This window comes from Scyliorhinus torazame, chromosome 5, assembly GCF_047496885.1.
Source record: "Scyliorhinus torazame isolate Kashiwa2021f chromosome 5, sScyTor2.1, whole genome shotgun sequence".
Taxonomy (NCBI): domain Eukaryota; kingdom Metazoa; phylum Chordata; class Chondrichthyes; order Carcharhiniformes; family Scyliorhinidae; genus Scyliorhinus; species Scyliorhinus torazame.
This window is the reverse complement of record NC_092711.1, coordinates 78,648,854-78,676,243: the sequence shown is the minus strand read 5'-3', so window position 1 is coordinate 78,676,243 and position 27,390 is coordinate 78,648,854. Positions and strand designations below refer to the sequence as shown.

Here is a 27,390-nt window from a genome sequence, read left to right as displayed (position 1 = left end):
TGAAAATTCAGGCACAGTCTGCACTGAAAGACTGGCGTTCTGCCAGAGCTGGGAGCAGGCCGCCTCGGGTAAGTGTCTGTTTCTGGGACACAGAAACAGGAAGGAACATGGTTCTGTGCATTGAGAAAGGTCCAATCTATGTGACAGACAACATCTAGGCAGCACGCAGTCTGAGACAATGGACTCAAATACATTCCAGTAAAATATGGGACTGTTCGTCACCCCGGGTTTTGCATCCACCCCGGGAGGTGAGAGTGCATGGGATTAGGATTTACTGCTTTACAGGTACAATTGAAGAAAATATGCTTCATGGAAAATAGAATTGTATGTTCAGAATTTCACTCCTCTATTTAAAGTTTTGTAAACTCTTTTTCCAGTGCATTAGAATGGGTGGATTTACAAACAGGAAGCTCAAACTGAACATCTCAGCATGATCTGGCAGAGTTACTGAGTCACCACGGCCTGAATATCATCAATCATTGAATTTAGAAGGAGAAATGATTATGTTTTCATAGATTTTACATAAGAACATAAGAACTAGGAACAGGAGTAGGCCATCAGGCCCCTCGAGCCTGCTCCACCATTCAATGAGATCATGGCTGATCTTTTGTGGACTCAGCTCCACTTTCCGGTCCGAACACCATAACCCTTAATCCCTTTATTCTTCAATTTACAGTGCAGAAGGAGGCCATTCGGCCCATTGAGTCTGCACCGGCTCTTGGAAAGAGCACCCTACCCAAGGTCAACACCTCCACCCTATCCCCATAACCCAGTAACCCCACCCAACACTAAGGGCAATTTTGGACACTCAGGGCAATTTATCATGGCCAATCCACCTAACCTGCACATCTTTGGACTGTGGGAGGAAACCCACGCACACACGAGCAGAATGTGCAGACTCCGCACAGACAGTGACCCAAGCCGGAATTGAACGTGGGACCCTGGAGCTGTGAAGCAATTGTGCTATCCACAATGCTACCGTGCTGCCCAATGCTACCGTGCTGTCTGTGCGACACCATTTAAAACATCAGTGCGACTGGAAAAGCATAAAGACTCACACTGGAGTGAGAGGTTCCAGTACACTCAATGTACAAAGAGCTTTAACCAGTTAAACAGCCTGTAAAAATCATCACACGATTTGCAGTGGGGAAAAAGCGTACTCGTCTTCAACTGATTGTCCAAACTGGAAAGACGCAGGGAAACTAGAATCATGGAGAATCCGTGGAAATGTGAGGACTGTGGTAAAGGATTCAATTCTTCATCCAGGCTGGAAATCCATCGACGCGTTCACACATGGGAAAGGCTGTTCTGTGTGTGAGAGGAGATTCACTCAGTCATCTGCCCTTCGGTTACACCAGCGAGTTCACACTGAGAAGACGCCATTCAGCTGCACAACCTGTGAAGAGAAATTCAAGTCCTTATCCATGCTCACTGAACACCAGCGAATTCACACGGGTCAGAAACCATTGTTTCTCCTCTTTTCCTGCTGTCTCCCATCATGCTCTCTCAGCGCGCATCTTGTCTGTGAGACTTACCCTTTGCTCCTTTGACCCAATTCTCACTAAACTGTTCAACATCAAACTTCCACAATCATATAATTTACAGTGCAGAACAGGCCATTCGGCACATTGAGTTTGGGCACTCTTTCCTTGGGCACTGGCCCAAGGAAAGAGCATCCTTCTCAAGCCCACACCTCCACCCTATCCCTGTAACCCAGTAACCCCACTTAATCCTTTTGGACACTAAGAGCAATTTAGCATGGCCACTCCGTCAAACCTGCATATCTTTGGACTGGGGGAAAACCGGAGCACCCGGAGTAAACCCACGCAGACACGAGGAGAACATGCAGACTCCGCACAGACAGTGACCCAAGCGGGAATCGAACCTGGGACAGTGGAGCTGTGAAACAACTGTGCTAACCACTGTGCTACTGTGCTGCCCCTGATTTATTGGATTCGAGTTCAAATACCAGCCACGATGGAAGCATCTGCTGTGGTGGGATTTGAACCTGCATTCTCAGAGAATTGTGCTGGGTCTCAGGATTACTCATCCAGTAACAATACCACTACAGCATCACCTCCCCAGTCAAGCGCTTTGCAGAGCTCGTCCGGGATATGAACCCGGGACATCTCGCATTTTGGAAAGCCCCGAAGCGAAAATCATACTCCACGGTTTCGACGGTATCTCCATGGAGTCAGTGTCTTTGTCGTTTCCTCTTTAGACAATCAAGTGAAGCTTGGTCCTCACACAGAACACGTGTATGGTTTCTCCCCTAAGTGAATGTTGTGGTGTTTTTTCAGGCTGTGTAACTGGTTAAAGCTCTTTCCACAGTCAGTTCACTGGAACACACTCACTCAGGTGCGTGTGTGTCTCGGTGCTTTTCCAGTCACACTAATGTTTGAAATATTTTCCCACAAACAGAACAAACATTTTTCACTCCACATTTATTGTCTGAGGATATTCAGGCCCTGATCAATTGAGTGACACTGTCAGATCTTAATGTGATGTTTTGTTTGTGTTTCCTGTCTGAAAATCTTCTCCTAATGCCCTGGAAAAGGAGTTTACAAAGGCCACACTATCAGTGCAAGATAGAAATTCAGAACAGACAATTCCAGTTTCTGCGTTACATTTTTTTTCTCTCTTCTGTCCCCAAAACTGTAAATCCCTGTCTCACACACTCCCCCCTCCTCCCTGGGGCTGAAATCCAAATAAAGTATTTGATCATTATTTCTGTATCCTTTTACCAAAGTTATATAATTAGAGGCAAGAATATGCTTTATAAGTCACTTCATTCATGACTTGTGACAGACATTAATCTGAATCACCCTGACTGACCAATTAGAATAACAGAGGTGAACCTTGTGTCCAGAACAGACCATGTGGAGATTTGACGTGAAGATTGTTTCTCCAAATCTTCCAGGGTTTCCTTTGTTCTTCCTCTCCCTCTCGAACTAAGTTATACCGGATATCAGACTTAGAGCTCATTCTGGTTCTCTTCCTGCTGACTAAATAACTTCAATCAAATATGGAGAAGACTGAATCCACTGGTCGGTCCCTGCTCCAATCTCCATTCCTGAATACCAACTCTATCCATCTCCCTGGCAACAGTCTGAGACTTAGCCAGTCTCTTTGTAAACTTGGTTTCACACTTGATCCAATATGAGCTTCTGACCTCATAGAATTTACAGTGCAGAAGGAGGCCATTCGGCCCATCGAGTCTGCAACGGCCCTTGGAAAGAGCACCCCAGCTAAGCCCACAGCTCCACCTATACCTGTAACCCCCAACCTTTTTAAGATACTAAGGCAATTTGCCATCATCACCTCCCAATTCGACAACTCCATTACACACCTGACTGCTCTACTACACTCTACCTCTGTAAACTTAAAGCCATCCAAAAGTCTGCTACCCATGTCTTAATTCACAGCAAGTTCCTTTCCCCTATGATCCCTGTGCTCCGAGACTTGCATTCGCTCCCAATCAATTCTCACCCTCGTTTTCAAATCCCCTCCATGGCCTCATCTCTCCCTGTGTCTGTCATCTCCTCCAGCCCCACAACCCCCTGAGATATCTGCTCTGATCCTGGACTCTTGTGCACTTCCGATTCCAATTACTCCACCATGGATTTGTTACCTCGGCCGCAAGCACTATATTCCCTCACAAACCTCCCCGCCCCCACCTCACTTACCTCCTTTAAGATGATGTGGAGATGCCAGCGTTGGACTGGGGTGGGCACAGTAAGAAGTCTGACAACACCAGGTTAAAGTCCAACAGGTTTGTTTCAAACACTAGCTTTCAGAGCGCTGCTCCTTCCTCAGATGAATACCTTAAGATGCTCTTTAAAACTCACCTCTTTGACCCTCCCGGCCGAGCCCAGCATCGGCACTGCGCATGCTCCAGCTCACAATGCCCATGAAGTGATTGACGGCAGCTGTGGACCAGTAGCAGGAGAGGATTGGGCCTGGAGGACCGAGTGGTTGCAGCGGGTCCACGAACCAATCGGAGTGAATGGGGGGCGGGGCTGAGCCCGGTCTCCCACGTGGTCTAGAGCATGCGCAGTACCGATGACAACTCAGGATTCAGACGGTCGGGTGGAAATCCTCAGCCGGTCAAATTCGCTCGGGTGAGTTATGAGGGAGGGATGGAGCCGGCGGATGGGTCGGGACGATTCATAAAAACCCCGTGCAGGCCCCAAGCCCCGAATGCGAAGCTAGGATACAGCAGTTGAACCGGCGAAAGCTGCTCGGGCTTTTCCCCGAGACAGGCCCGGGTGGCCGGGCGCATGCGGAGGGAGGGAGAGTCTCGGTTTTTCTCCGCCTCCCATTCACTCTGATTGGCTGGAGGACTAGCCGCTCTTGTTCGGTCTTCCAGCCCCGCCCCCTCTTAGTGGTCCGAACCCGCTGTCAATCAGTCCCCGGGCATTGTGAGCTGGAGCAAACCCTTCACCATCATTGTCAGCTCCCTGGTTTGCAGCTGCGGAGCTTCTCCCTCCCTCCCGGGAACAGGCCCAGGTTAACGGGCACCATCCTGCTTCAGACACTGGAGGGTGGTTCGCATCAGGAGGATGGGGGAGAGGGACAAGAAATAATAGCTTCCACTTTGCACTCTAATCAATGAGGACTCTGATCTCTGGCAAGGAAGGGAACCTTAGCAGGTGGGCGGGGAGGGTTCACAAATACCCGCTGGAGACCCCAAACCCCCAATAAGACCCATTGATTTTATTGTCAGTCTGCAGACAGGAGCTGGAGAACTGAACACAGGCAGAGGAGAGGGAGGAAGAAAACTGGGAGTGGAGGAAAGAAATGGTGCAGATGGTGAGATGGGTTTGGATTTCAGCCCAGGGAGGAGGGAGAGTGTGTGGTGTGCTGGGATTGACAGCTTTGGCGGAACGAGAGGAAAACATGTTCCAGAGAAATTAGAATTGCCTGTTCAGAATTTCTATCCTGGACTGACAGTGATGGCTTTTGTAAACTCCTTTTACAGGGGGTTAGAACTGGAGAATTTGCACACAAACTGAACCCAACAAAAAGGTTTGTCTTTGCGAATTCTATCTTGCATTGACCGTGATGACTTTTGTAACATGAGAGATTACAGCTCTCAGGAGAGATTAATTGGAGTGGGTCCTTTTTTCTATCGACAACAACGAATTAAGCAGTGACCTGCTATAAATCTTTTAAATTACCAGTAGTTTGGAGAGGGGCAATGTGAGAGAGTGACAATCAATAAACAACAAGTCATAAATACAAGAAAGTTACAAATAAATCCAAGGGGACAATACGGACAAAATTATTTATTACAGATTCAGAATGTGCAACTCATTACCATGGAAAGGAGTTGAGGAAAGTGCTGTGATGTTTTCAAAAGGAAACGGGACAAGCACATGAGAGAAAATGGAATCGAAAATCAGCTGAAAGGCTGAGATTTGATAGGTGTGACAGTCGGAGATGTGTGCCGAGTATTGACAGCAGCAAAATCTGTGAAAGAATGGTCTGTTTGTGTCTTATATATTCACAGTATTTCAATGTAATCTCCTTTTACAGAATACTTGCAGATGCAAACATCATATTGAGATCTGACAGAATCACTTGATTCATCAGGACCGGCCTTTCAACGTGGAAGGAGAACTCTGTTTTGTCTTTCGGAAAAAAAATCAAAAATCACTGTGATTGGAAAAGCACCTAGACACAGACATCGAAGTAATTTTCCACAGTTAGCTGAGTTACAGAGGAACTGAGCTTCAACCAATCACATGGCGTGAAATTGAATTGCAGCATTTACATCAGGGAGACACCGTACTCAGGCTTCAACTGATGATCCAAGTTGGAGAGACATAAGGACATTCGCACCAAAGGAATCAAGAAGCAGCAATAGGACATTCAGCCCCGTGAGCCTGTTCCACCATTTAATAACATCACGGCTGATCTGATAGTGACCTCAAATCTGCATCCCACCTACACCTGATAACTTGTCGATAACCATGAAGAAAGCATGGAAATGTGGGGACTGTGGGATGGGATGCTACTACCCGTCTCAATTGGAAACTCATCGACGTATTCACACTGGGGAAAGGCCGTTCACCTGCTCCGTGTGTGGGAAGGGATTCACTCGGTCATCACTCCTCCTGAGTCACCAACTTGTTCATACTGATCAGAGACGTTTTAAATGTGCTGACTGTGAGAAGAGCTTTCAAAGTAAAAGGAATTTATTGATGCATCAACACACTCACACTGGGGAGAGGCCATTCATCTGCTCCGTCTGTGGGAAGGGATTCACTCAGTCACCCCACCTCCTGACACACCAACTTGTTCATACTGATCAGAGACCTTTTAAATGTGCTGACTGTGAGAAGAGCTTTCAAAGTAAAAGGAATTTACTGATGCATCAACACACTCACACTGGGGAGAGGCCATTCATCTGCTCCGTCTGTGGGAAGGGATTCACTCAGTCACCCCCACCTCCTGACACACCAACTTGTTCATACTGATCAGAGACCTTTTAAATGTGCTGACTGTGAGAAGAGCTTTAAAAGTAAAACTTATTTACTGATACATCAACGCACTCATTCTGGGGAAAGGCCATTCACCTGCTCCGTGTGTGGGAAGGGATTCACTCGGTCATCACTACTTCTGAGACACCAACTTGTTCATACTGATCAGAGACCTTTTAAATGTGCTGACTGTGAGAAGAGCTTTAAAAGTAAACAGAATCTGCTGAAACACCAGCGAGTTCACACTGAAACAGAATCATAGAATTTACAGTGCAGAAGGAGGGCATTTGGCCCATCGAGTGCACCAGCCCTTGCAAAGAGCACATTACTTAAGCCCATAGCTTCAACCCAACCTATAACCCCACCTCACCTTTTTGGACACGAAGGGCAATTTAGCATGGCCAATCCATCTAACCTGCACATCTTTGGACTGTGGGAGGAAACCGGAGCACCCGGAGGAAACCCACGCACACACAGGGAGGCTGCGCAGACTCCTCACAGACAGTGACCCAAGCCGGGAATCAACCCTGGGACCCTGGAGCTGTGAAGCAACGGTGCTAACCACTGTGCTAGGGTGTGGGAGGAGATTCACTCAGTCAAACAACCTGCACAGACATCAGCAAGTTCACAGGCAACAGCAGGGTTTGGATTCAGCTGTTGTTGCTGCTGTTAGCCACATCCAGGACTGAATGATGCCTGGATGTCTGTTTCCAGTGGGGCTCCACAGTTTCCGGTATATATCAATGATTTAGACTTAAATGTATGCACCAGGATTATACAAAAGTTGCTCATGTGTATTAGACAATGAGGGAGAAAGCCACGGACTGGGTCAGGTGGATAGAAAAGTGGTAAATGGAAATTTAGATAATGAGAGGTTAGGAACACACTTCAGTTAACTCCTGATAAAAATGAGGTCAATTAAGGAAAATGGGAAAACTGATTGGTGGGGAAGCTACAAATAATCCTTTCTAAAAAAATTAATTCAGAATACCCAATTAATATTATTTTTTCCAATTAAGGGGCAATTTAGCGTGGCCAATCCACCTAACCTGCACATCTCTGGGTTGTGGGTGTGAAACCCACGCAGACACGTGGAGAATGTGCAAACTCAACACGGACAGTGACCCAGGGCCGGGATTCAAACCCGGGTCCTCAGTGCTGCAGTCCCATTGCTCCACGTGCTGCTTTGGCTACAAATAATTCTAATAACTTTATTGAACAGTTCTCAAATGGAAAGGCACTTGACCACATTACACAAAGGATCTGCAATAGACATTTGGTCTACCAGGTCATATTTAGGGCAAGATTATAAACAGAGAGCATTCATAAAGTGATTATAAAAAGAAGCAATGCTGAGCAAGGCTAGGAGAGTGAGCAAAGAAGTGGCAGATGGAATACAATATGGAAAAGTGTGAGGTTATGGACTTTGGAAGCAGACATAGACTGTTTCCTAAATGGGGAAATGCTGAGGAAATCACAAGCACAAAGGGAATTGGGAGTCCTTGTTCAAGATTCTCTTCAGGTTAATGTGCAGGTTCAGTCAGCAGTTAGGAAGGCAAATGCAATATATTCATGTCGAGAAGGCTAGAATACAAGACCAGGGATGTAATTCTGAGGCTATACAATGCTCTGATCAGACCCCATTTGGAGTATAATGAGCAATTTTGGGTCTCCTATCTAAGGAAGGATGTGCTGGTCTTGGAAAAGGTCCCGAGGAGGTTTACAAGAATGATCCCTGGAATGAATAGCTTGTCATAGACATAGACATAGAATTTACAGTGCAGAAGGAGGCCATTCGGCCCATCGAGTCTGCACCGGCTCTTGGAAAGAGCACCCTACCGAAGGTCCAAACCTCCACCCTATCCCCATAACCCCATAACCCAGTAACCCCACCTAATCCCCATAACCCAGTAACCCCACCCTACGGGCAATTTTGGACACTATGGGCAATTTAGCATGGCCAATCCACCTAACCCGCACATCTTTGGACTGTGGGAGGAAACCGGAGAACCCGGAGGAAACCCACGCACACACGGGGAGAACGTGCAAACTCCGCACAGACAGTGACCCAAGCCGGAATCGAACCTGGGACCCTGGAGCTGTGAAGCAATTGTGCTAACCACCATGCTACCGTGCTGTCGTACGAGGAACGGTTGAGGACTCTGGATCTGTACTCGTTGGGAGTTTAGACGGATATGGGGGGATCTTATTAAAACTTACAGGGATACTGCGAGGCCTGGGTAGAGAGGACATGGAGAAAATGTTTCCAGTTGTAGGAAAAACTAGAAGCAGAGGACACAATCTCAGACTAAAGGGCGATCCTTTAAAACAGAGTAAGAAGTCTTACAACACCAGGTTAAAGTCCAACAGGTTTGTTTCGACTCACTAGCTTTAGGGGCACAGTTCCTTCCTCAGGTGATGAGGAGGAATTAAAACAAGAGATGAGTCGGAATTTCTTCAGTCGGAGGGTGGTGAATCTGTGGAACTCTTTGCCACAGAATGCCGTGGAGGCCAAATCACTGAGTGTCTTTAAGATAGAGGTAGATAGGTTCTTGATGAATAAGGGAATCAGGGGTTATGGGGAGAAGGCAGGAGAATGGAGATGAGAGAAATATCAGCCATGATTGAATCTGCTCCGCCATTCAATGGGCCGAGTGGCCTAATTCTGTTCCTATGTCATATGATGTGAAGAAAAACATTCTGTGCTGCGTGTGGGATCATGAAGGCACTGCTCGAAAATGTGGTGGAGGCAGATTCAGTTGATGCCTTGAAAATAATTGGACAACTATCTGTTACTATCAGATCAGCCATGACCTTATTAAATGGTGGAGCAGACTGGGCTGAATAGCCAACTCCAGCTCCTTGCTCATCTATTCGTATCTTTTGAGGAGAAAAATATCTGCAGAGTTCAGGGCCAATGACAGGGGATTGTGTCTGTTGCAGAAAGTTGGGTGAAAACAGCTTCTTCCTCGCTATTACCAGACTCCTAAAGGACCCTCTTTTGGACTGACCTGATTAATACTACACTCCTGTATGTTGCACTCAATGCCTTTGTCTATATATTTACATTGTGTACCTTGTGTTGCCCTATTATGTATTTTCTTTATTTACTTTCTTTTCATGTACAAAATGATCTGTTTGAGCTGCTCGCAGAATAATACTTTTCACTGTACCTCGGTGCACGTGACAATAGACCAATCCAATCCATATCGAGGGAGCAATCTGCCTCTCTTGCATTGGTGCACTGCATTTCCCTCATAACACAGAGGCATAGAAGGTGACAGCACAAAACAAAGGTTGTTGAGTGCCTTTGTTTTGTGCTGTCACCTTCTATGCCTCTGTGTTATGAGGGAAATGCAGTGCACCAATGCAAGAGAGGCAGATTGCTCCCTCGATATGGATTGGATTGGTCTATTGTCACGTGCACCGAGGTACAGTGAAAAGTATTATTCTGCGAGCAGCTCAAACAGATCATTTTGTACATGAAAAGAAAGTAAACAAAGAAAATACATAATAGGGCAACACAAGGTACACAATGTAAATATATAGACAAAGGCATTGAGTGCAGCATACAGGAGTGTAGTATTAATCAGGTCAGTCCAAAAGAGGGTCCTTTAGGAGTCTGGTAATAGCGAGGAAGAAGCTGTTTTCAATCTGTTCGCGCGTGTACTCAGACTTGTATCTCCTGCCCGATGGAAGAAGTTGGAAGAGTGAGTAAGCCGGGTGGGAGGGGTCTTTGATTATGCTGCCCGCTTTCCCCAGTCAGCGGGAGATGTGGACAGAGTCAATGGATGGGAGGCAGGTTCGTGTGATGGACTGGGCTGTACTCTCTGAAGTTTCTTGTGGTCTTGGGCCGAGCAGTTGCCATACCAGGCTGTGATGCAGCCAGACAGCATGCTTTCTATGGTGCATCTGTAAAAGTTGGTAAGAGTCAGTGTGGACATGTCAAATTTCCTCAGTTTCCTGAAGTATAGGCACAGTTGTGCTTTCTTGATGGTAGTGTCGATGTGCGTGGATCAGGACAGATTTTTGGTGATGGAGACCCTGTAGCCCAGTGCAGGAGAGGCTGGTTGTTGGGCAGTGTGAGCTGAACATACATGGCTGGATAAAGACTGAGGCAGATGTCAAGTACCTTGGAGTGAAAACAGGTCTGGAAGGAGTGGGTCAAAAAACCTGGGGAGTTGCATTTTGCATGAATCGTGAGTGTGACCCAGTGACAATTATGAACAGTAAACAAACCTATCACTGATTTGATGAGATGATTTACCGTGTCCCAGGTGTTGTAAATACTGTAGATCAACCTGCTTTCTGCCCATGTCTAAGTGTTATCTTAGACCAAGAATAATGTGCTTCTGTATTAAATAAAGTATCCAAACTTTTCATTGTGCTTCATGCCCAGCATCTTGCCTAACTGTGGATCTTCTGTTTGGCTGACTGGGAAATAGAATCTTCCTGTTTACTAATGGCTCTATGGCGGCTGCGTTACCCAGAATCCCCCGCGCTGCAGAAAGTTCCCGATCAGTGAGTGTACGAGGCCAGTGCGCAGGTGCAGTGTGGGCGTGTGCTCGGAGCATGCTCAGTGTCAGTCATGGTGAGAGAGTGAGGAGGAGCTGGGTTGAACACAACAGTGAGCTGTACCCCTGTGAAAAGGGCATCTGCCAGTCTCTGTTTGACTCTCCTGCAGCTTCCTGTCATGATTGAGTTGGACAAGGAACCCTCATCATTTGAGCTGGAAAAGGCCATTGATTGCTGAGCAAACAGAAAGGTGCCCGGCAAGGATGGAATTCCAGCTGAACTGCTCACACAGAAAGTCCCATCAACTGTCACACCTTCCTGCCCTCCCCTTTTGGGCTGTGAGACTGGTCCACAAAACATATCTGATGCAATAAAAACAGCAGTGACAGAGGAGACAGCATCAACTACAGGGACATCTCACTCCCTAGAGTCAGGGGAAGACCTTCACTTGGGTGATGTTTAAAAGATTCATCTACTTGCAGACTGAGTGTATCTAGAAGCACAGTGCGGTTTCTGTGCTGACAGATCTACAGTGAACATGATCTTCTCCACACACCAGCTACAAGGAAAGAGAACAATTGGGATTTGATCTAAAGTGTCAGTGCTGAGAAAGTGAAATGTTCTAATTACTGAGTGAAAGTAAACCTTTCAGTGTGAATCACAATTTACTGGTACAATTGGAAAAGGCACCAAAACGTTTCGATCTCTGAAGATAAACTTCAGCATTGAAGTTATGTTTCGGAGCTCACAAGCTGTGGGAAGCTTTGTGAATGTTTCCTCTTCCCTTTTGTAAACAAGCAGAGAAGTTAACCCTTTGCCCTGACAGCACGGCAACAATTTGAAGTAAAGACTTTGACTTTTAAAGATTTGGCTTCATCCCATTTGTTGGGGTCATATTTCCGGCTGCGGGAATCATTACGGACGGGATGGAAATTTGCCGGAACATTTAAAAAAATAATCCTACTCTTTATTGTCACAAGTAGTCTGACATTAACACTGCAATGAAGTTGCAGTGAAAAGCACCCAGTCAGCACATTCCGGAGCATGTTCAGGTACACAGAGGGAGAATTCAGAATTGTCATGTGAGAGTACCTTTAAGAACTGTGTGTTTATCAAATAGCTGTAGTGAAGACAGACAGCCCAGCTCCACCCACACTCTGATATCACTGCAGCTATTTGAGTTTGCACATTCTCCACGTGTCTGTGTGGGTTCCCTCCAGGTGCTCCAGTTTTCTCCCACCATCCAAAGATGTGCAGATTTGGTGGATTGCCGATGCTAAATTTCCCCTTAGTTACCAAAGGTGAAGTGGGGTTACGGGGAAATGTCAGAGTAAGTGCGCCTTGGTGGGGCGCTCTTTTGTATGGTTCGTGCATGCAAACTTGATGGGCTGATTGGCCTCCTTTTGCACTGCAGGGATTCTGTTGAATTAATCTCACATTTTCTGTTTTTACTCTATATGACATACCTTTTCAATCCACTAATTATATTTATTGAACCACTGTACCATCAACTGCCAGGAGCAGTGTGTTGATGTTTCAGCTATTCCAGCATTGAGTGACTGTGTGGAGTTTGCACATTCTCCCCGTGTCTGTGTGGGTTCCCATCAGGTGCTCTAGTTTTCTCCCACCGTCCACGGGTGTGCAGGTTATGTGGAATGACCACGCTAAATTGCCCCTTTATAATATAATCTTTATTGTCACAAGTAGGCTTACATTAACACTGCAATGAAGTTACTGTGAAAAGCCCCGATTCGCCACATACCGGTGCCTGTTCGGATACACAGAGGGAGAATTCAGAATGTCCAAATTACCTAACAGCACGTCTTTCGGGACTTGTGGGAGGAAACCGGAGCGCCCGGAGGAAACCCACACCGACACAGGGAGAATGTGCAGACCCGACACAAACAGTGATCCAAGCTGGGAATCGAACCTGGGACCCTGGAGCTGTGAAGCAACGGTGCTAACCACTGTGCTACCAAAAATGTTTAGTTGGAGTTACTGGGTTACGGGGATGGGCTTAAGTAGGGTGCTCTTTTCAATGGCCTCCTTCTGCACTGTAAATTCTATGATTCTGTAGGATATCCTCTCTCAGTCTCATCCGATGGTTCTGTCTGGTGGTATTTCCCTGACGTCAGCAATGTTGCTGCACAGTGCTAACCACTGTTTGTCTCTTGTATTTCACTGTGACAGGGCAGAGACCTGATTGAAAGGATTCAAACATGGGAGTTTTGGGAAAGATGAGCAAGGATTTGGGAGGTGACAACAAGTTCAAAGAGTTTGGAGAGGAGAGGGAGGTTGAAGATGGGGCAGTAATTTGTAAGGATGGCAGGGTCAAGATTTTTTTTATTGAGGAGGGGGTGATGACGGCAGATTTGAAGGACAGAGGGACAGTACCTGACGAGAGAGAAATGTTGACAATATCCATGGACACAGGGTAGTTGGCTGATCAGTAGCTTAGTGGGAATTGGGTCGATGGAGCAGGAGCTGGGACTCATGGACAAGATGAGGAGCATGAGGGGAGATGGGAGAGAAACTAGACAAAGATGAGGGTTCAGGGCTCAGGCAAGGATGAAATTTAGAGACAGTTTGGTCCAGTGGGCTCGTGGAAGGGAGGGAAGCAGCAGAGGCAGCTGATAGGATTTACTCAATCTCAGTCACAAAGAAGCTCCACAAGCTCCTCACACGTCTAGTTGGAGGCGAGGATGGAAGAGACAGGGGAGAGCGAGAGTACTTCAAAAGGAACTAACTTGTGTCAGAGATATTAAAAAGTTTCAACACACTGCGTATTTCACACAAATCTTATTTGACATTTAGCCAGAATATTAGCCCCTGTAAATGGGCTGGAGTTTGTTATCAGCAGAAAGAGACCCAAATGAACATGGTTCAGTCCTGAATGTGAGTAACAGCAAAATCCAATCACTGGTTATTTGTGGCCTCGTTGGTGTCTCAGTAGGTGTGATGAAGTGGTGAATCCCTTCCCACACTCGGAGCAGGTGAACAGCCTCTCCCCAGTGTGGGTTCGCTGATGTACAATGAGCTGGATGATTGTGCGAACACATTCCCACAGTGAGAGCACCTATACGGTCTCTCGTCAGTGTGAACACGTTGATGGCGTGTTAGATTCCCAGAATTTTTATAGCAATTCCCTCTTGGCAAGAGTAGCCTACTTAAGCCCACGCCTTTACCCGATCCCCGTAACACAGTAACCCCACCTAACCTTTTTGGACAGTAAGGGGCAATTTAGGCAACAAGACCAATCCACCTAATCTGCACATCTTTGAACTGTGGGAGGAAACCGGAGCACCCGGAGGAAACCCACGCAGACACGGGGAGAACATGTAAACTTCACAAGGGAGTCACCCGAGGCCAAAATTGAACCTGGGACACTGGAGCTGTGATGCAGCAGTGCTAAACATTGTGCTACCGTGCCTCCCTTGTGTCATCGTGCCGCCCTCATCTTATTTTACATTTTAAAAATACAAATGTAACTAATATGTCAGCTGTGTTAACAGGCTTTTCCCGTTTACCTGATACATGATCCAAAACTGGAATGCCAACGTGACCTTCAGATCTTTAATCGTTTGGTCCTTCGCTATGAAATGGCCGCCTTGAATCGCATCTACTCTCTTCCTCAATCAGCCTCTGCAATGCTTTTCTTAAACTTACCTGCTTGGCCAATTATCCGACATCTGACACAATACCCTCTCATGTAGTGAGGTGTCACATGGGGAAGGGAATCCTTTCCCACAGTCCGCACATTTCCGCGGTTTCTCCTCAATGTGACTGCATTTGTGGCTTGCGAGGCCTGATGATAGAGCGAATCCTCGTCCACACACACAAATCAAGTACGGTTTCTCCCCACTGTCAACGATGCTTTTTCCTTCCATGATCAAAGAACGATGATATTCAGGAGATGATAAATTGAGGACTCTGTCAGATCCTGATGTGATGCTTGGTTTGAGTTTCCGGACTTTGAATCCTCCCCTTCGAACACCCTGTGAAACTGATTGAAAACAGAAATTAGGGAGTGAGAGAGATCCCACAAAAATACAAAGGCAGGTTGTGAAATCGCTGAATGATTCTGGTCATTTGTTGGGCCGGCACTTGGAAAAAATGACCATGAAAACGGCTGGATTGTTCTAAAACCCATTTGACCTCTTTGGGAGGAGAAAGAAAGAGGTGAAGAGGGATTTTGTATATCTACAAGACATATTAAGACAAAGCATATTCGAGCTTCAGCTTCATAAATTGAAATATTGATACTGAAACTATGCTTCTGGTGGCAAAGTGGTTAGCACTTCTGCTTCACAGCTCCAGGGTCCCGGGTTCAATTCGGGTCTCGGGTGGCTATGTCTGGAGTTTGCAATTTCTCCCTCTGTCTGCGCGGGTTTCCTCCGATTTCTTCCCACAGTCCAAAGATGTGCAGGTTAGGTGGATTGGCCGTGATAAATTGCCCCTTAGTGTACAAAGGTTAGTTGGGGTCATTGGGTTCCAGAGACAGGGTGGAGGGGTGAGCTTAAGCTTAAGTAGGGTGCTCTTTCCAAAGGCCAGTGCAAACCCGATGGGCTGAATGGCCTCCTTCTGCACTGTAAATTCTATGATTCTGCACTATAGGAATTCCATGAAGCTCTGGTCACCACGTTTCAGGAAGGATGTGAAGAGGGCAGCACGGTGGCACAGAACGTTATCCCTGTTGCCTCACGGCGCCGAGGTCCCAGGTTCAATCCCAGCTCTGGGTCACTGTCCGTGTGGAGTTTGCACATTCTCCCAGTGTTTGCGTGGGTTTCGCACCCACTACCAAAGATGTGCAGGCTAGGTGGATTGGCCACGCTAAATTGCTCCTTAACTGGAAATAATTAATTGGGTACTCTAAATTTTTTTAAAAAGGAACGATGTGAAGGTTCTTGGAGAAGGTGCAGAGGAGATTTATCAGAATGGTTCCAGCAAAGGAGGTTGAGGGGAGATTTGATTCAGGGACACAGGATTATGCCAGGTTTCGATCAGGTGGACAAAGAAACTCTGTTTCCATTCACTGATCGTACAAGCAGTCAGGACACAGATTTAAAGTTTGGGGTAAAACCTGGATTGAACTATACAAGATCCTGAGGTGTTTTGACAGGGTGGATGTGGAGAGGATGTTTCCTCTTGTGGGAGAATCTAGAACGAAGCGTCACTATTGCAAAATAAGTGGTCACCCATTTCAGATGGAGATGAGGATTTTTTATTCTCTTGAGAGTTGTAAAACTTTGGAACTCGCGTCCTTAAAAGGCAGCGGAAGTAGAGTCCTTGAATATTTTTAAGGCAGAGTGGGATAGATTCTTGATGGTCAAGGGGGTGAAAGGTCATCAGGGGTAGGCAAGAATGTGGAGTTGAGGTTAAAATGAGATCAGCCGCAATCTTATGCAATGCTGATCAGGATTGAGGGACCGAGTGGCTTGTTCCGAGTTTGTATGTAAAAGGTACAGGAGATATGAGGTGATATGAGATGTATGTTTTTACACAGCGAGCGGTAATGACCTGAAACTTGCTGCCTATGAGGGAGTTTGAAAATAGACACAACGAATGATTTGATTTCAAAAGGAAATTGGATGGACATCTGAGGGAAATAAACCTGCGAGGATACAGGGAGAGAGCAGGAAAATGGGACTGACTGGATTGCCCCAGAGAGCTAGCATGGATTCAATGGGCCGAATGCCCTTCTTTGTGCCATCATGTCTCTGACTCTTTTGTGCAATCTAGTTTTGTAATTTAACTCCGGGGGTTCAGATATCACTCAGGTAAATCTGAGCTACACTCCCTCCGAGGCCATTCTACTTCCTCAGGTTTGTTGCCCAGAACTGAACACAGTTCTCCAGGTTTGGCCTAACCAGGGTTTGTGAATCTCGGGGCTTTTCCAGTCACACTGAGACCTGAAATCTTCCCTCACAGACAGAACAGACAAACCTTTTACCTTCCACACCCAGATGCTGCTGAAATTCAGGTTCTGATGAATTGAGTGACTCTGTCAGATCGCAATGTGACGTTTGGATTGTGTTTCCTGTCTGTTAGAACATAGAATTTACAGTGCAGAAGGAGGCCATTCAGTCCATCGAGTTTGCACCGGCTCTTGGAAAGAGCACCCTACTTAAGCCCCACACCTCCACCCTATCCCCAAAACCCCACCTAACCTTTTTTGGACACTAAGGGCAATTTATCATGGCCAATCCACCTAACCTGCACATCTTTGGACTGTAGGAGGAAACTGGAGCACCCGGAGGAAAACCACGCAGACACAGGGAGAACATGCAGACTCCGCACAGACAGTGACCCAAGCCGGGAATCGAACCTGGGGCCCTGGTGCTGTGAAGCAACCGTGCTAACCACTGTGCTACCGTGCTGCCCTAAACCTCTACTTCCAGTATCCTGTAAATTTACAGAAACCTCACTGTCAGTCTAGGATAGAAATTCACAACATTCACTCCTCGCCAACTTTGATTAAATGTATTCCTGGAGGTTTGATCACATGACCTGCCCCCATCCTCCCGCCATTAATCGGTCAACACATCCATCCTTGTGACACACTGCCTTCCTCGGCCAATTGGGAAGCAAAATGACTCATTACCTTACAGGACAGTGATTGACTGTCAGCCAAACAACCTTTATCCCATTTTCAATATTTTTATATCCGCTGAACAGAAATGTTCAAAGAAAATTTCAAAAAAATCTTCTTTACTGTCCTCATGATTTCCCAGACACCCAGACATGAATCTGACCAAGGCAGAAAGTAAAATTTGAATTCATTAAAAGTCTAGTGGTGACCATGAAACGATTGTCGATTGTTGCAAAGAGCCACCTTGTTCACTGATGTCCTTCAGTGAAGGAAATCTTCTATCCTTACCTGGTCTGGCCTACACGTGACTCCAGATCCACAGTCAGCTTGTTGACCCTTAAAATGCTCTCTGAGATACACTCAGTTCAAGGGCAATTAGTTCTGGGCAGTGAATGCTGGCCCAGCCAGCGACACCCACATCCCGTGAATGAATAGAAAAGAAAATCTGCCATCCTTACCTGGTCTGGCCGACACGATTCCAAACCATAGCAATGTGGTTGACTCTTTAAATGCCCTCCGAGATGGCCGAGCAAGCCACTAGGTTCCAGGGAAATTAGGGATGGGCAATAAATGTTGGCCCAGCCAGTGACTCCCACAAATGATTAAAATAAAATCCTGGAGACTCCAGTCAGTCAATCCGGGAGAGTTGGCATCCGGTCCAGGCTCGCAGCGCATGCGCCCTGCGGCTCCTTGTCCTCTGTAAAGATGGCGGCCGGTAACCCGGGCCTGTCACCGCTCAGCTCTCACTCTGTTCGGTGCTGTTTAAGACGGGACCGTTAACATTTTCCTCGGGAGTTGAAGCCTCCACGGGGTATTTATGAAGCCTCCCGGCTCACTCCGCAGCTTCTATTGTTCCCCAGCCACCCACCGGATCCATTCCTGAAAGTCGCTCGATTGTTTCTTTCCCGCTCCTCGCACCGTCAGCGACAACCTGAACCGCGCATGCGCTGGGCACAGCCCGAACCGTCACAATGCCCAGAAGTGATTGGCGGCGGCTCCGGCCAATAGGAATAGAGCGGGCGGGAGCCGCTGATCCTCCCGCCAATGGGAGCGAATGAGGGGCGGACTGGACTGTGAGTGAAGCATGCACAGTGCAGGTGATGGGCAGACGGGTCCACAATGGGTAAAGGGGGTGATGGCGGGGCGGAGGGTCCGGCGAGTGGGCGGAGAGGCTCCAGAAACCCCGGGAATAAATGGAGCGGATCCCCCTCCCCCCCGTTTACACCGAGCTGGGCTGCAGCTTCCAGATCAATGAAGAGCCGCTTTGTATCAGGTTGGCCATTGATTCCAGAGGTTGTTCCCTGGTCTCCAGCGTCGCTTCTTTATCAGTAAATCATTGAATTGTTACAATGCAGACTGAGGCCATTCAGCCCGTCCTGTCTCTCTCTGCAAGAGACTATCAGCTCCTCCCACTCCCCTGTCCTTTCACCAACAAGACCAGCAGCAAATATTCCCCATCCCCAGTTACCTGTGGAGAAGATGATGTTTGACCTTCTTGAACTGCTGCAGTTTGTGAGGTAGCATGGTGGCGTGATGATTCTGATGTGATGTTGAGTTTCCCAATGCCCAACCTCCTGTAAAATTGACTGAAAACAGAAAAGAGCGAGTGTGACAGTGAAATTGAGCTGAATTAATCTGGTCATTTGTGGGCAGGCACTAGGAAAAAGTGACCATGTAAACTGCCCCAACTGGTTCAGTAATGTCCTTCAGAGAAGGAATCCTGCCAACTGGCCTGGGCCAACACAAGATTCAGACTACTATAGGAGGAGGGAGAGGGGAAGAGAGAGTGAGAGAGGTGGGAGAGGTAGGCAATGAAGGAAAGGGTTTTTATACATCTACAACTTGACCAGAAGTTTGACAAATTTCTCAAACCTTCAGCCTCCTTCACTGTAAAGGACCAGGGCAACATGTGTATGGGAATGCTATCACCTACAAATTCCTCTCCCAGTCACACACCGTACTGACATCCTGTACTGGATGAGCAAACATTTACTGCATTTAAACATTGCAAAAAATGATCACATTGTCTTTGCTTATCTGCTACGAACTCCATTTCCTCAACACTTACTTGGTAATGGATTTTGTAAAACATTTTTTTTTTCACATTTTGGCTTTTGTTTATTTTTAATGAAATTTTTTTTTTTAGATTACCCAATTGTTTTTATCCCAATTGAGGTGTAATTTTAGCATGGCCAATTCACCTACCTTGCACATCTTTTTGAATTGTGGGGGTGAGTCCCACACAGACACGGGGAGAATGTTCAAACTCCATAAGGACAGTGACCCAGGGCCGGGATCAAACCCGGGTCCTCGGTTAACCACTGAGCCACCGTGCCTGCCCCTAGTGATTTATTTTATAAACTTTTTTACAGAATATTACAAGGGGAGAATTTACAGATGGAAACTCCAATCAAACTTCACATCAAGTTTTAACAGAGTCACTCCATTCAGCAGGACCTGAATATCATTGGCCTGTGAATGTGGTAAAATAAAAGTTTGTCTGTTCCGTCCGTAGGAAAAGATTTTCTTTTATAAAAATAAATTTAGAGTACCAAATTATTTTTTTACAGTTAAGGGGCAATTTTGCATGGCCAATCCACCTCACCTGCACATCTTTGGGTTGTGGAGATGACACCCAGGCAGACACGGGAGGATTCACCCACAGTGACTCGGGGCCGGCATCGAACCCAATTCCTTAGCGCCACAGGCAGTGTTCGCACTGCACCACCGTGCTGCCCCTAGGGTTGAGAGTTTCCGACATGGATCTTCATGTGGCTGAACAGAGCCGCACATGGAGTCAGACATCCGTTGAGTTAGTGGGATTCAGGGAGCAGGATTTGGTTCTGTTTCTTTACTTCTCTGTTGCTACTCTGATCATAGATATCTGGGTCTGTGCAAATCGGGGTAATGGAAGGTCAAGTAACCAGGACAAAGGATAATGCAGTTTGCTGGCCAGGTTGTCTCCATTCTGAGCAATGTGGAATAAGCTTCTCCCAGTCATTGAAAATGTTGCCCCCTACAAACATGGCGGCCGCACATGCGCTCTACTGCACATTGTCCCGCATAAAGATGTCGGTCGTTACCCCGAACCGATCACTGGAACCTCGCGGCCCCGCTCCGTGAAACGGGGGAACTAGGAAGTGATCTTTACGGGTATGGATTTGCACAACATGCTTAGAAACCTTCTCCACTCAACAGGCAGATCATCGCTCCCCGCGTTCCACAATATTCATCTTACCCTTTGTGGATCCAAGATAACAGCTTCTGGGCATCGCCATTACCCGCAGTGCGCATGCTTCAGACGAAGTCCCACCCACCCTCACTCACTCCGAATGGTTGGAGGACCAGCCTCGTCCGCTCACTTAGCCAGCCCCGCCCCTCTTTCTATTGGTCCGGAGCTGCCGTCAATCACTCCCCGAGTATTGTTTGTGGAGCATGCGCAGTGCGGTTCATGTCCAGGGACAGAAGCTTGTTTGTCTCATCTTCAGGCGGGAAGAAGGCGGATAAGCGGAGGCAGCGTCAGGGGCAGTGGGTGGGAGTGGAGGCCTCAACACCCCCAATAACAAACTAGCGGCACCGCCTCAACACCCAACACAACGGCAGCTGCCGCTTTCTCCCGGTGCCGGGCCCCAGTGGACAAATGTGGCTTCAGGAAGGAAATGCAGCAATGGATTTGGTCAGGAGAAATTATCTTCAACTCACTTTGCTGATCCTGAACATGAAATGAAAATGAAAATCGCTTATTGTCACAAGTAGGCTTCAATGAAGTTACTGTGAAGCCCCTAGTCGCCACATTCCAGCGCCTGTTCGGGAATTGAACCGTGTTGCTGGCCTGCCTTGGTCGTCTTTAAAAGCAGCGATTTAGCCCAGTGTGCTAAACCAGCCCCAGATCCTGGAGCAGGAGGAGAGAATGGGGGCAATTTCTATCCTGCTCTCACACTGATGGATTTGTTAATGCAGATAGTAGAATTTAAATTCAGTGAACAATCTGGAATTTAAAGCTGTACTCAGTATTAATGACCTTGAACCATTGTGGTGAGTTTATGGGAATGGCAAAATGTATGGGACTGGAATTTGCAGCTTTGGGAAATGAGAGAAACAATTATTCCCCAGAAACTAGAATTATCTGTTCTGAATTTCTGACATGTGTAAACTGATTTTACAGGGTTACAAGGCATGGATTGACAGAAAGGAAACTCAAATCAATTATCACATCGAGATCTGACAGTCACTCAATTCATCAGGATCTGAATGTTATCAGCTTTTGAATGTGGAAAGAGAAATGTTTGTCTGTTCTGTCTGTGGGAAAGGATTTCAAACATCATTGTGACTGGAAAAGCACAGCGACACACACACCCGAGTGAGAGTGCTGCAGTGAACTGACAGGAAAGAGCTTTAACCAGTTGCACAGCCTGAAAAACACCACACCCTCACAGCGAGAAGAAACTGTACACGTGTTCTGTGTGTGGAAGAAGTTTCAACTGATCATCCAAAATGGAGAGACAGAAGGACGCCGGCACCATTGAGAAACCGTGGAAATGTGGGGATTGTGGGAAGGGATTCCGTTTCCCTTCTGAGCTGGAAACTCATCACCGCAGTCACACCGGGGAGAGACCATTCACCTGTTCCGAGTGTGGAAAGGGATTCACTCGACTAACACATCTGACTGCACACCAACTTGTTCACTCTGACATGAGACCTTTTAAATGTTCCGATTGTGAGAAGAGCTTTAAAAACAAATTTAATCTTCTGACGCACCAGCGAGTTCACACTGGGGAGAGGCCGTTCACTTGCTCCGAGTGTGGGAAGGGATTCACTCAGTTATCCAGCCTTTTGACACACCAGCGAATGCACAGCGGGGAGAAACCATTCACGTGCACTGATTGTGGGAAGAGATTCGCTCAGTTATCCAATCTTCTGACACACCAGCGAGGTCACACTGGAGAGAAACCATTCACCTGTCCTGAGTGTGGGGTGACATTCGCTCAGTTATGCAAACTGTTGGATCATCAGCGGGTTCACACTGGGGAGAGACCATTCACATGCTGTGTGTGTGGGAAGGGATTCGCTCAGTCATCCACCCGGCTGAGACCCCAGCGCATTCACACTGGGGTGAGACAGTTTATCTGCTCTGAATGTGGGAAGGGATTCACTCAGTCTGCCCAACTCACCTCACACCAACGTGTTCACTCTGACGCGAGACCTTTTAAATGTTCCACCTGTGAGAAGAGCTTTAAAGGCAAAATGGATCTGCTGATTCACCAGCGCAGTCACACTGGAGAGAGGCCGTTCACCTGTACCATGTGTGGGAAGGGATTCACTCAGCATTCCCTCCGGCTCAAACACCAGCGCAGTCACACCAGGGAGACATTATTCATCTGCTCTGAGTGTGGGAAGGGATTCACTCATTCATTCACCCTGCAGAAACACCAGCGAGTTCACAAGCGATTACAGGGGTTGGATTCTGATATTGCTGCTGTTAATCACATCCAGGACTGAACCATGTTCATTCTGACAGTTGGAGTTTGTTTCAGTTGTTGTTAATTATTCCTGTGACTCGGCCGGAGTTTAATATTCTGTATATAGATTAATTAAATTAGATTTGTGTTAATGACAGTGTTCCAGTCCTTGATTTCTGTCAGATAGGAGGAAACTGATTGATGTCCTGTTCCTGACTGTTCCATTGTTGTGTCTTTTCTGATTTGTTTTGTATGATGTGGTAAAGTAAAGAGTAAGACCAGAGAGAAAGGTCAGAATATGGGAAATGATAAACAGATTGTGGCAGGAAGAGACGGAAAGAACACATTTAAAATTACATCAGATAAACGTTACAAATATAATAAAAGAACAAAACCAAAGGCTCTGTAGCAAAACACAAGTAGCATTTGAAACAAAACTGATGAATTGCCAGCACCTATAGAAATAAGTAAGTACGATCTGATGGCCATTGCAGACATAGATTGGGACCTGAATTTTTTTATATTCATTCATGGCATGTGGGTGTCACTGGCCAGTCCAACATTTATTGCCCATCCCTCATTTCCCTTCAAAAGGTGGTGATGAGCTGAATATTGTAATGCATGTGAAATTTAAGAAGGACAGAAATCTTGGAAAAGATGGAAGAGTGCCTCTGTTAATTGTTGATGGTGTTAGCACATTAGACAGGGATGACCGAAGTTCAGGAAACCAGGATGTAGGAATGGTTTGGTTTGAGATGAAAAATGGTAAAGGCAAGAATTTACTTCTGGGAATGGTGTGCAGGCCTCCTAATTGTAACTACACAGGAGACCAGAGTTAAAAGAAAGAGATAATGGAAGTTTGTCAGAAAAGGTACAGCGATAATCAAGGGGGATTTTAGTAAAGTTATAAACTGGAAAAATCAGATGGTCGAAGGTAGCATAGGTGAGGAGTTCACAGAATGATTTTGCGATAGTTTCTACAATCAGCACATTTTGGAGCCATCCAGAGGGCAGTTTATACCAGACATCGTATTGTGCAACAAGGATGAATTGATAACCTCATGGTGAAGACATCCCCAGGTAACAGTGATCATAATTTGATTGAATCTGACATGCAGTTTGAGGGGAAGAAGATTGAGTCCAAGACGAGCAAGTTAAGCTTAAATAAGAGCAATTATTTTTATTTATTTATTCATTTTTTAAAAATTTAGGATACCCAATTATTTTTTCCCAATTAAGGGGCAATTTAGCGTGGCCAATCCACCTAGCATGCACATCTTTGGGTTGTGGGGGAAATGAGAGCAATCATTAGGGCATCAAAACAGAGCTAGCTAAAATGAATTGGCAAATGAGCTTGTGTGTCAGGTAAATAGAGATTCTGTGCCAGACATTCAAAGAGATATTTCATTATACACAGAATAGATATATTTTCGTGAGAATGGAAAATTCCAGGGGAGGACCCAGCATCTGTCTTTAACTAAAAAAGTTAAAGAAATATTGATATGGGCCAGGGTTTAAAAAGCTCCAAACTATTTCATGGAGTTCACCTGACCTCCAATAGTTTATCAATTTTGATTACGAGGAGCACAAGGGCCTACTTTTCAGGTGTTATTCAACAGAGGCCTTAAACACTTTCAAACAAAACAAAGATAATTCGACAAATTCAGCTAACATTTTATAAGCACACACACTAAGCATTTTTATCAACTGCAAACATAAATACCCCACACAGCTACAGTTCTCTCTCTCTCTCTATATATATATATATATATTTATATATATCACATTACAATATCAATGTTTTTTAAAAAGTACATAGCAGTGCAAAGGCAGATGACAGGTCAGAACATTTGGCAGAGTATAAAAGCACAAAAATATTAATAAGATGAGAATAATTAGAGTACCAGAGAAAGCTGGCGAGAAATATAAAGACAGATAGTAAGAGTTTCTATGGATATTTGTGGAAGTAAATAATTCAAGTGAGTGTTGATTCTCCAGAAAGCTAGTCTGGAGAATTAACAATGGAAAGTAAGGAGATGTCAAATGAATTGATCAGGTATTTTCATCAGTCTTCACTATAGAGGAATCACGTAACATTCCAGAAATATCCGTAAATCAAGAAATTGAAGGGATGGAGGAACACTCACCAGGGAAGTGGTAATGAGCAATGTTTTGAGTCTGCGAGCTAACAAAACCCCGGTTCCTGGCGGACTTCATCATCAGGTCTTGAAAGAAGCAGCTTAAAGAGGGAGTTGATACACTCTTTTCATTGTCCAAAATTCACTAGATTCGAGGAGGATCCATTAAATTGGAAAATAATAAATGTAATTCCTTTATTCACAAAGGGAGGGGAACAGGTGGCTGGAAACTACAGGCCAGTTAGCCTAATATTAGTCATAGGGAACATGTTTGAAGCTATTATTAAAGATGCAATGTCAGATCTCTTAGAAAAGTCAAGGCAATCAGGCAGTGTCAACATGGTTTTATGAAAGGAAAATCACATTTAACCAATTTATCAGAGTTACTTGATGGGGTCACATGACTGTGGATAAAGGGGAACGGGTGAATGTACTGTCCTTAGATTTCCAGAAAGCATTTGATAAGTTATATCAAAGGTTATTACAGAAAATAAAAACTCAGGATATAAGGGATAACATACTGGCATGGACTGAAGATTGGCTAACCAGTGGGAAACAAAGAGTAGACATAAATGGGTATTTTTGTGATTGGTTGGATGTGATGAGTGGTGTGCCACAGGGATCAGTACTGGAGACTCAACTTATTATAATTTATATAAATTACTTGGATGAAGGTACTGAAGGTTCTGTTGCTAAATTTGCTGATAACACAAAAAAAGGTGGGACACTAAATTGTGAGGAATGCAATACAGCCACATAAGGACATCGATAGGTTAAGCAAGTGGGCAAAGGCCTGGCAAATGGAGTATCATGTGGGAAAATGTGAAAATGCACATTTTGTTGGGAAGAATAAAACAGGCAGATTGTCCAAATGGTGAGAGACTTTTAGAGTTCTGAGATACAGAGGGACCGAGGTGTTATTGTGCATTAATAACAAAAGGATAGCATGCAGGTACAGCAAGTAGTTAGGAAAGCTAATAAAATGTCATTTGAATGTTAATTGAATATTTATTGTGCGGGGAATTGAATACAAACTGGGGAGGTTATGCCTCAGTTATACAGGGCATTGGTGAGACTGCACGTGGAGCACAGGGTACAGTGTTGGTCTTATTTTTTTTTTTTAATCCAATTGAGGGGCAATTTAGCGTGGCCAATCCACCTGCCCTTCACATCTTTGGGTTGTGGGGGCGAGACCCACGCAGACACGGGGAGAATGTGCAAACTTCACATCAGACAGATCTCCTTATTTAAGAAAGGCTGTAAGACCATAAGACATAGGAGCAGAAGTAAGGCCATTCGGCCCATCGAGTCCACTCCACCATTCAATCATGGCTGATTTCAACTCCATTTACCCGCTCTCTCTCCATAGCCCTTAATTCCTCGAGAAATCAAGACTTTATCAACTTCTGTCTTAAAGACACTCAACGTCCCGGCCTCCACCGCCCGCTGTGGCAATGAATTCCACAGACCCACCACTCTCTGACTGAAGAAATTTCTCCTCACCTCTGTTCTAAAGTAACTCCCTTTAATTCTAAGGCCCCCGGGTCCTAGTCTCCCCTGCTAATGGAAACAACATCCCTACATCCATAAGCCATTCATTATCTTGTAAGTTTCTATTAGATCTCCCCTCAACCTCCTAAACTCCAATGAATATAATCCCAGGATCCTCAGACGTTCATCGTATGTTAGGCCTACCATTCCTGGGATCATCCGTGTGAATCTCCGCTGGACCCGCTCCAGTGCCAGTATGTCCTTCCTGAGGTGTGGGGCCCAAAATTGGTCACAGTATTCTAAATGGGGCCTAACTAATGCGTTATAAAGCTTCAGAAGTACATCCCTGCTTTTATATTCCAATGTTTGTTGGACGTCATTCAGAGAAAGTTTACGAGATTAATACCTGGAATGGACCTGTGGCCTTATGAGGAAAGGCTGGATGGGCCAGGCTTGTATCCTCTCCAGTTATGAGGAAAGGCTGGACAGGCCAGGCTTGTATCCTCTCCAGTTATGAGGAAAGGATGGATGGGCCAGGCTTGTATCCTCTCCTGTTATGAGGAAAGGATGGATGGGCCAGGCTTGTATCCTCTCCAGTTATGAGGAAAGGATGGATGGGCCAGGCTTGTGTCCTCTCCTGTTATGAGGAAAGGCTGGACAGGCCAGGCTTGTATCCTCTCCAGTTTCGAAGAGTGAGGGGTGACTTCATTGAA

General features: G+C 45.9%; 1 protein-coding gene and 2 long non-coding RNA genes across 3 annotated transcripts; 1 reads left to right on the top strand and 2 right to left on the bottom strand.

Annotated features, from left to right (window-relative positions):
• Positions 1-322: 322 nt before the first annotated feature.
• Positions 323-20,885, bottom strand: LOC140421450 (uncharacterized). Its single transcript, XR_011946784.1, has 4 exons — positions 20,828-20,885; positions 19,058-19,175; positions 14,667-15,003; positions 323-1,396 (listed from the first exon to the last, which is right to left on the bottom strand). It is a non-coding gene; the product is annotated as an uncharacterized lncRNA (long non-coding RNA).
• Positions 5,269-6,765, bottom strand: LOC140421469 (uncharacterized). Its single transcript, XR_011946803.1, has 2 exons — positions 6,659-6,765; positions 5,269-6,490 (listed from the first exon to the last, which is right to left on the bottom strand). It is a non-coding gene; the product is annotated as an uncharacterized lncRNA (long non-coding RNA).
• Positions 20,886-21,020: 135 nt separating the features above from the next.
• LOC140418547 (uncharacterized) lies at positions 21,021-23,200 on the top strand. Its single transcript, XM_072502039.1, has 2 exons — positions 21,021-21,624; positions 21,755-23,200. The coding sequence occupies exon 2, from the start codon at positions 22,084-22,086 to the stop codon at positions 23,086-23,088; it is 1,005 nt and encodes a 334-aa protein (XP_072358140.1). The 5' UTR covers positions 21,021-21,624; positions 21,755-22,083; the 3' UTR covers positions 23,089-23,200.
• The last annotated feature ends 4,190 nt before the right edge of the window (positions 23,201-27,390 follow it).

Excerpts from the sequence above, each read along its gene's own strand:
- LOC140418547 (XM_072502039.1), top strand. The coding sequence starts at position 22,084 with ATGGAGAGACAGAAGGACGCCGGCACCATTGAGAAACCGTGGAAATGT.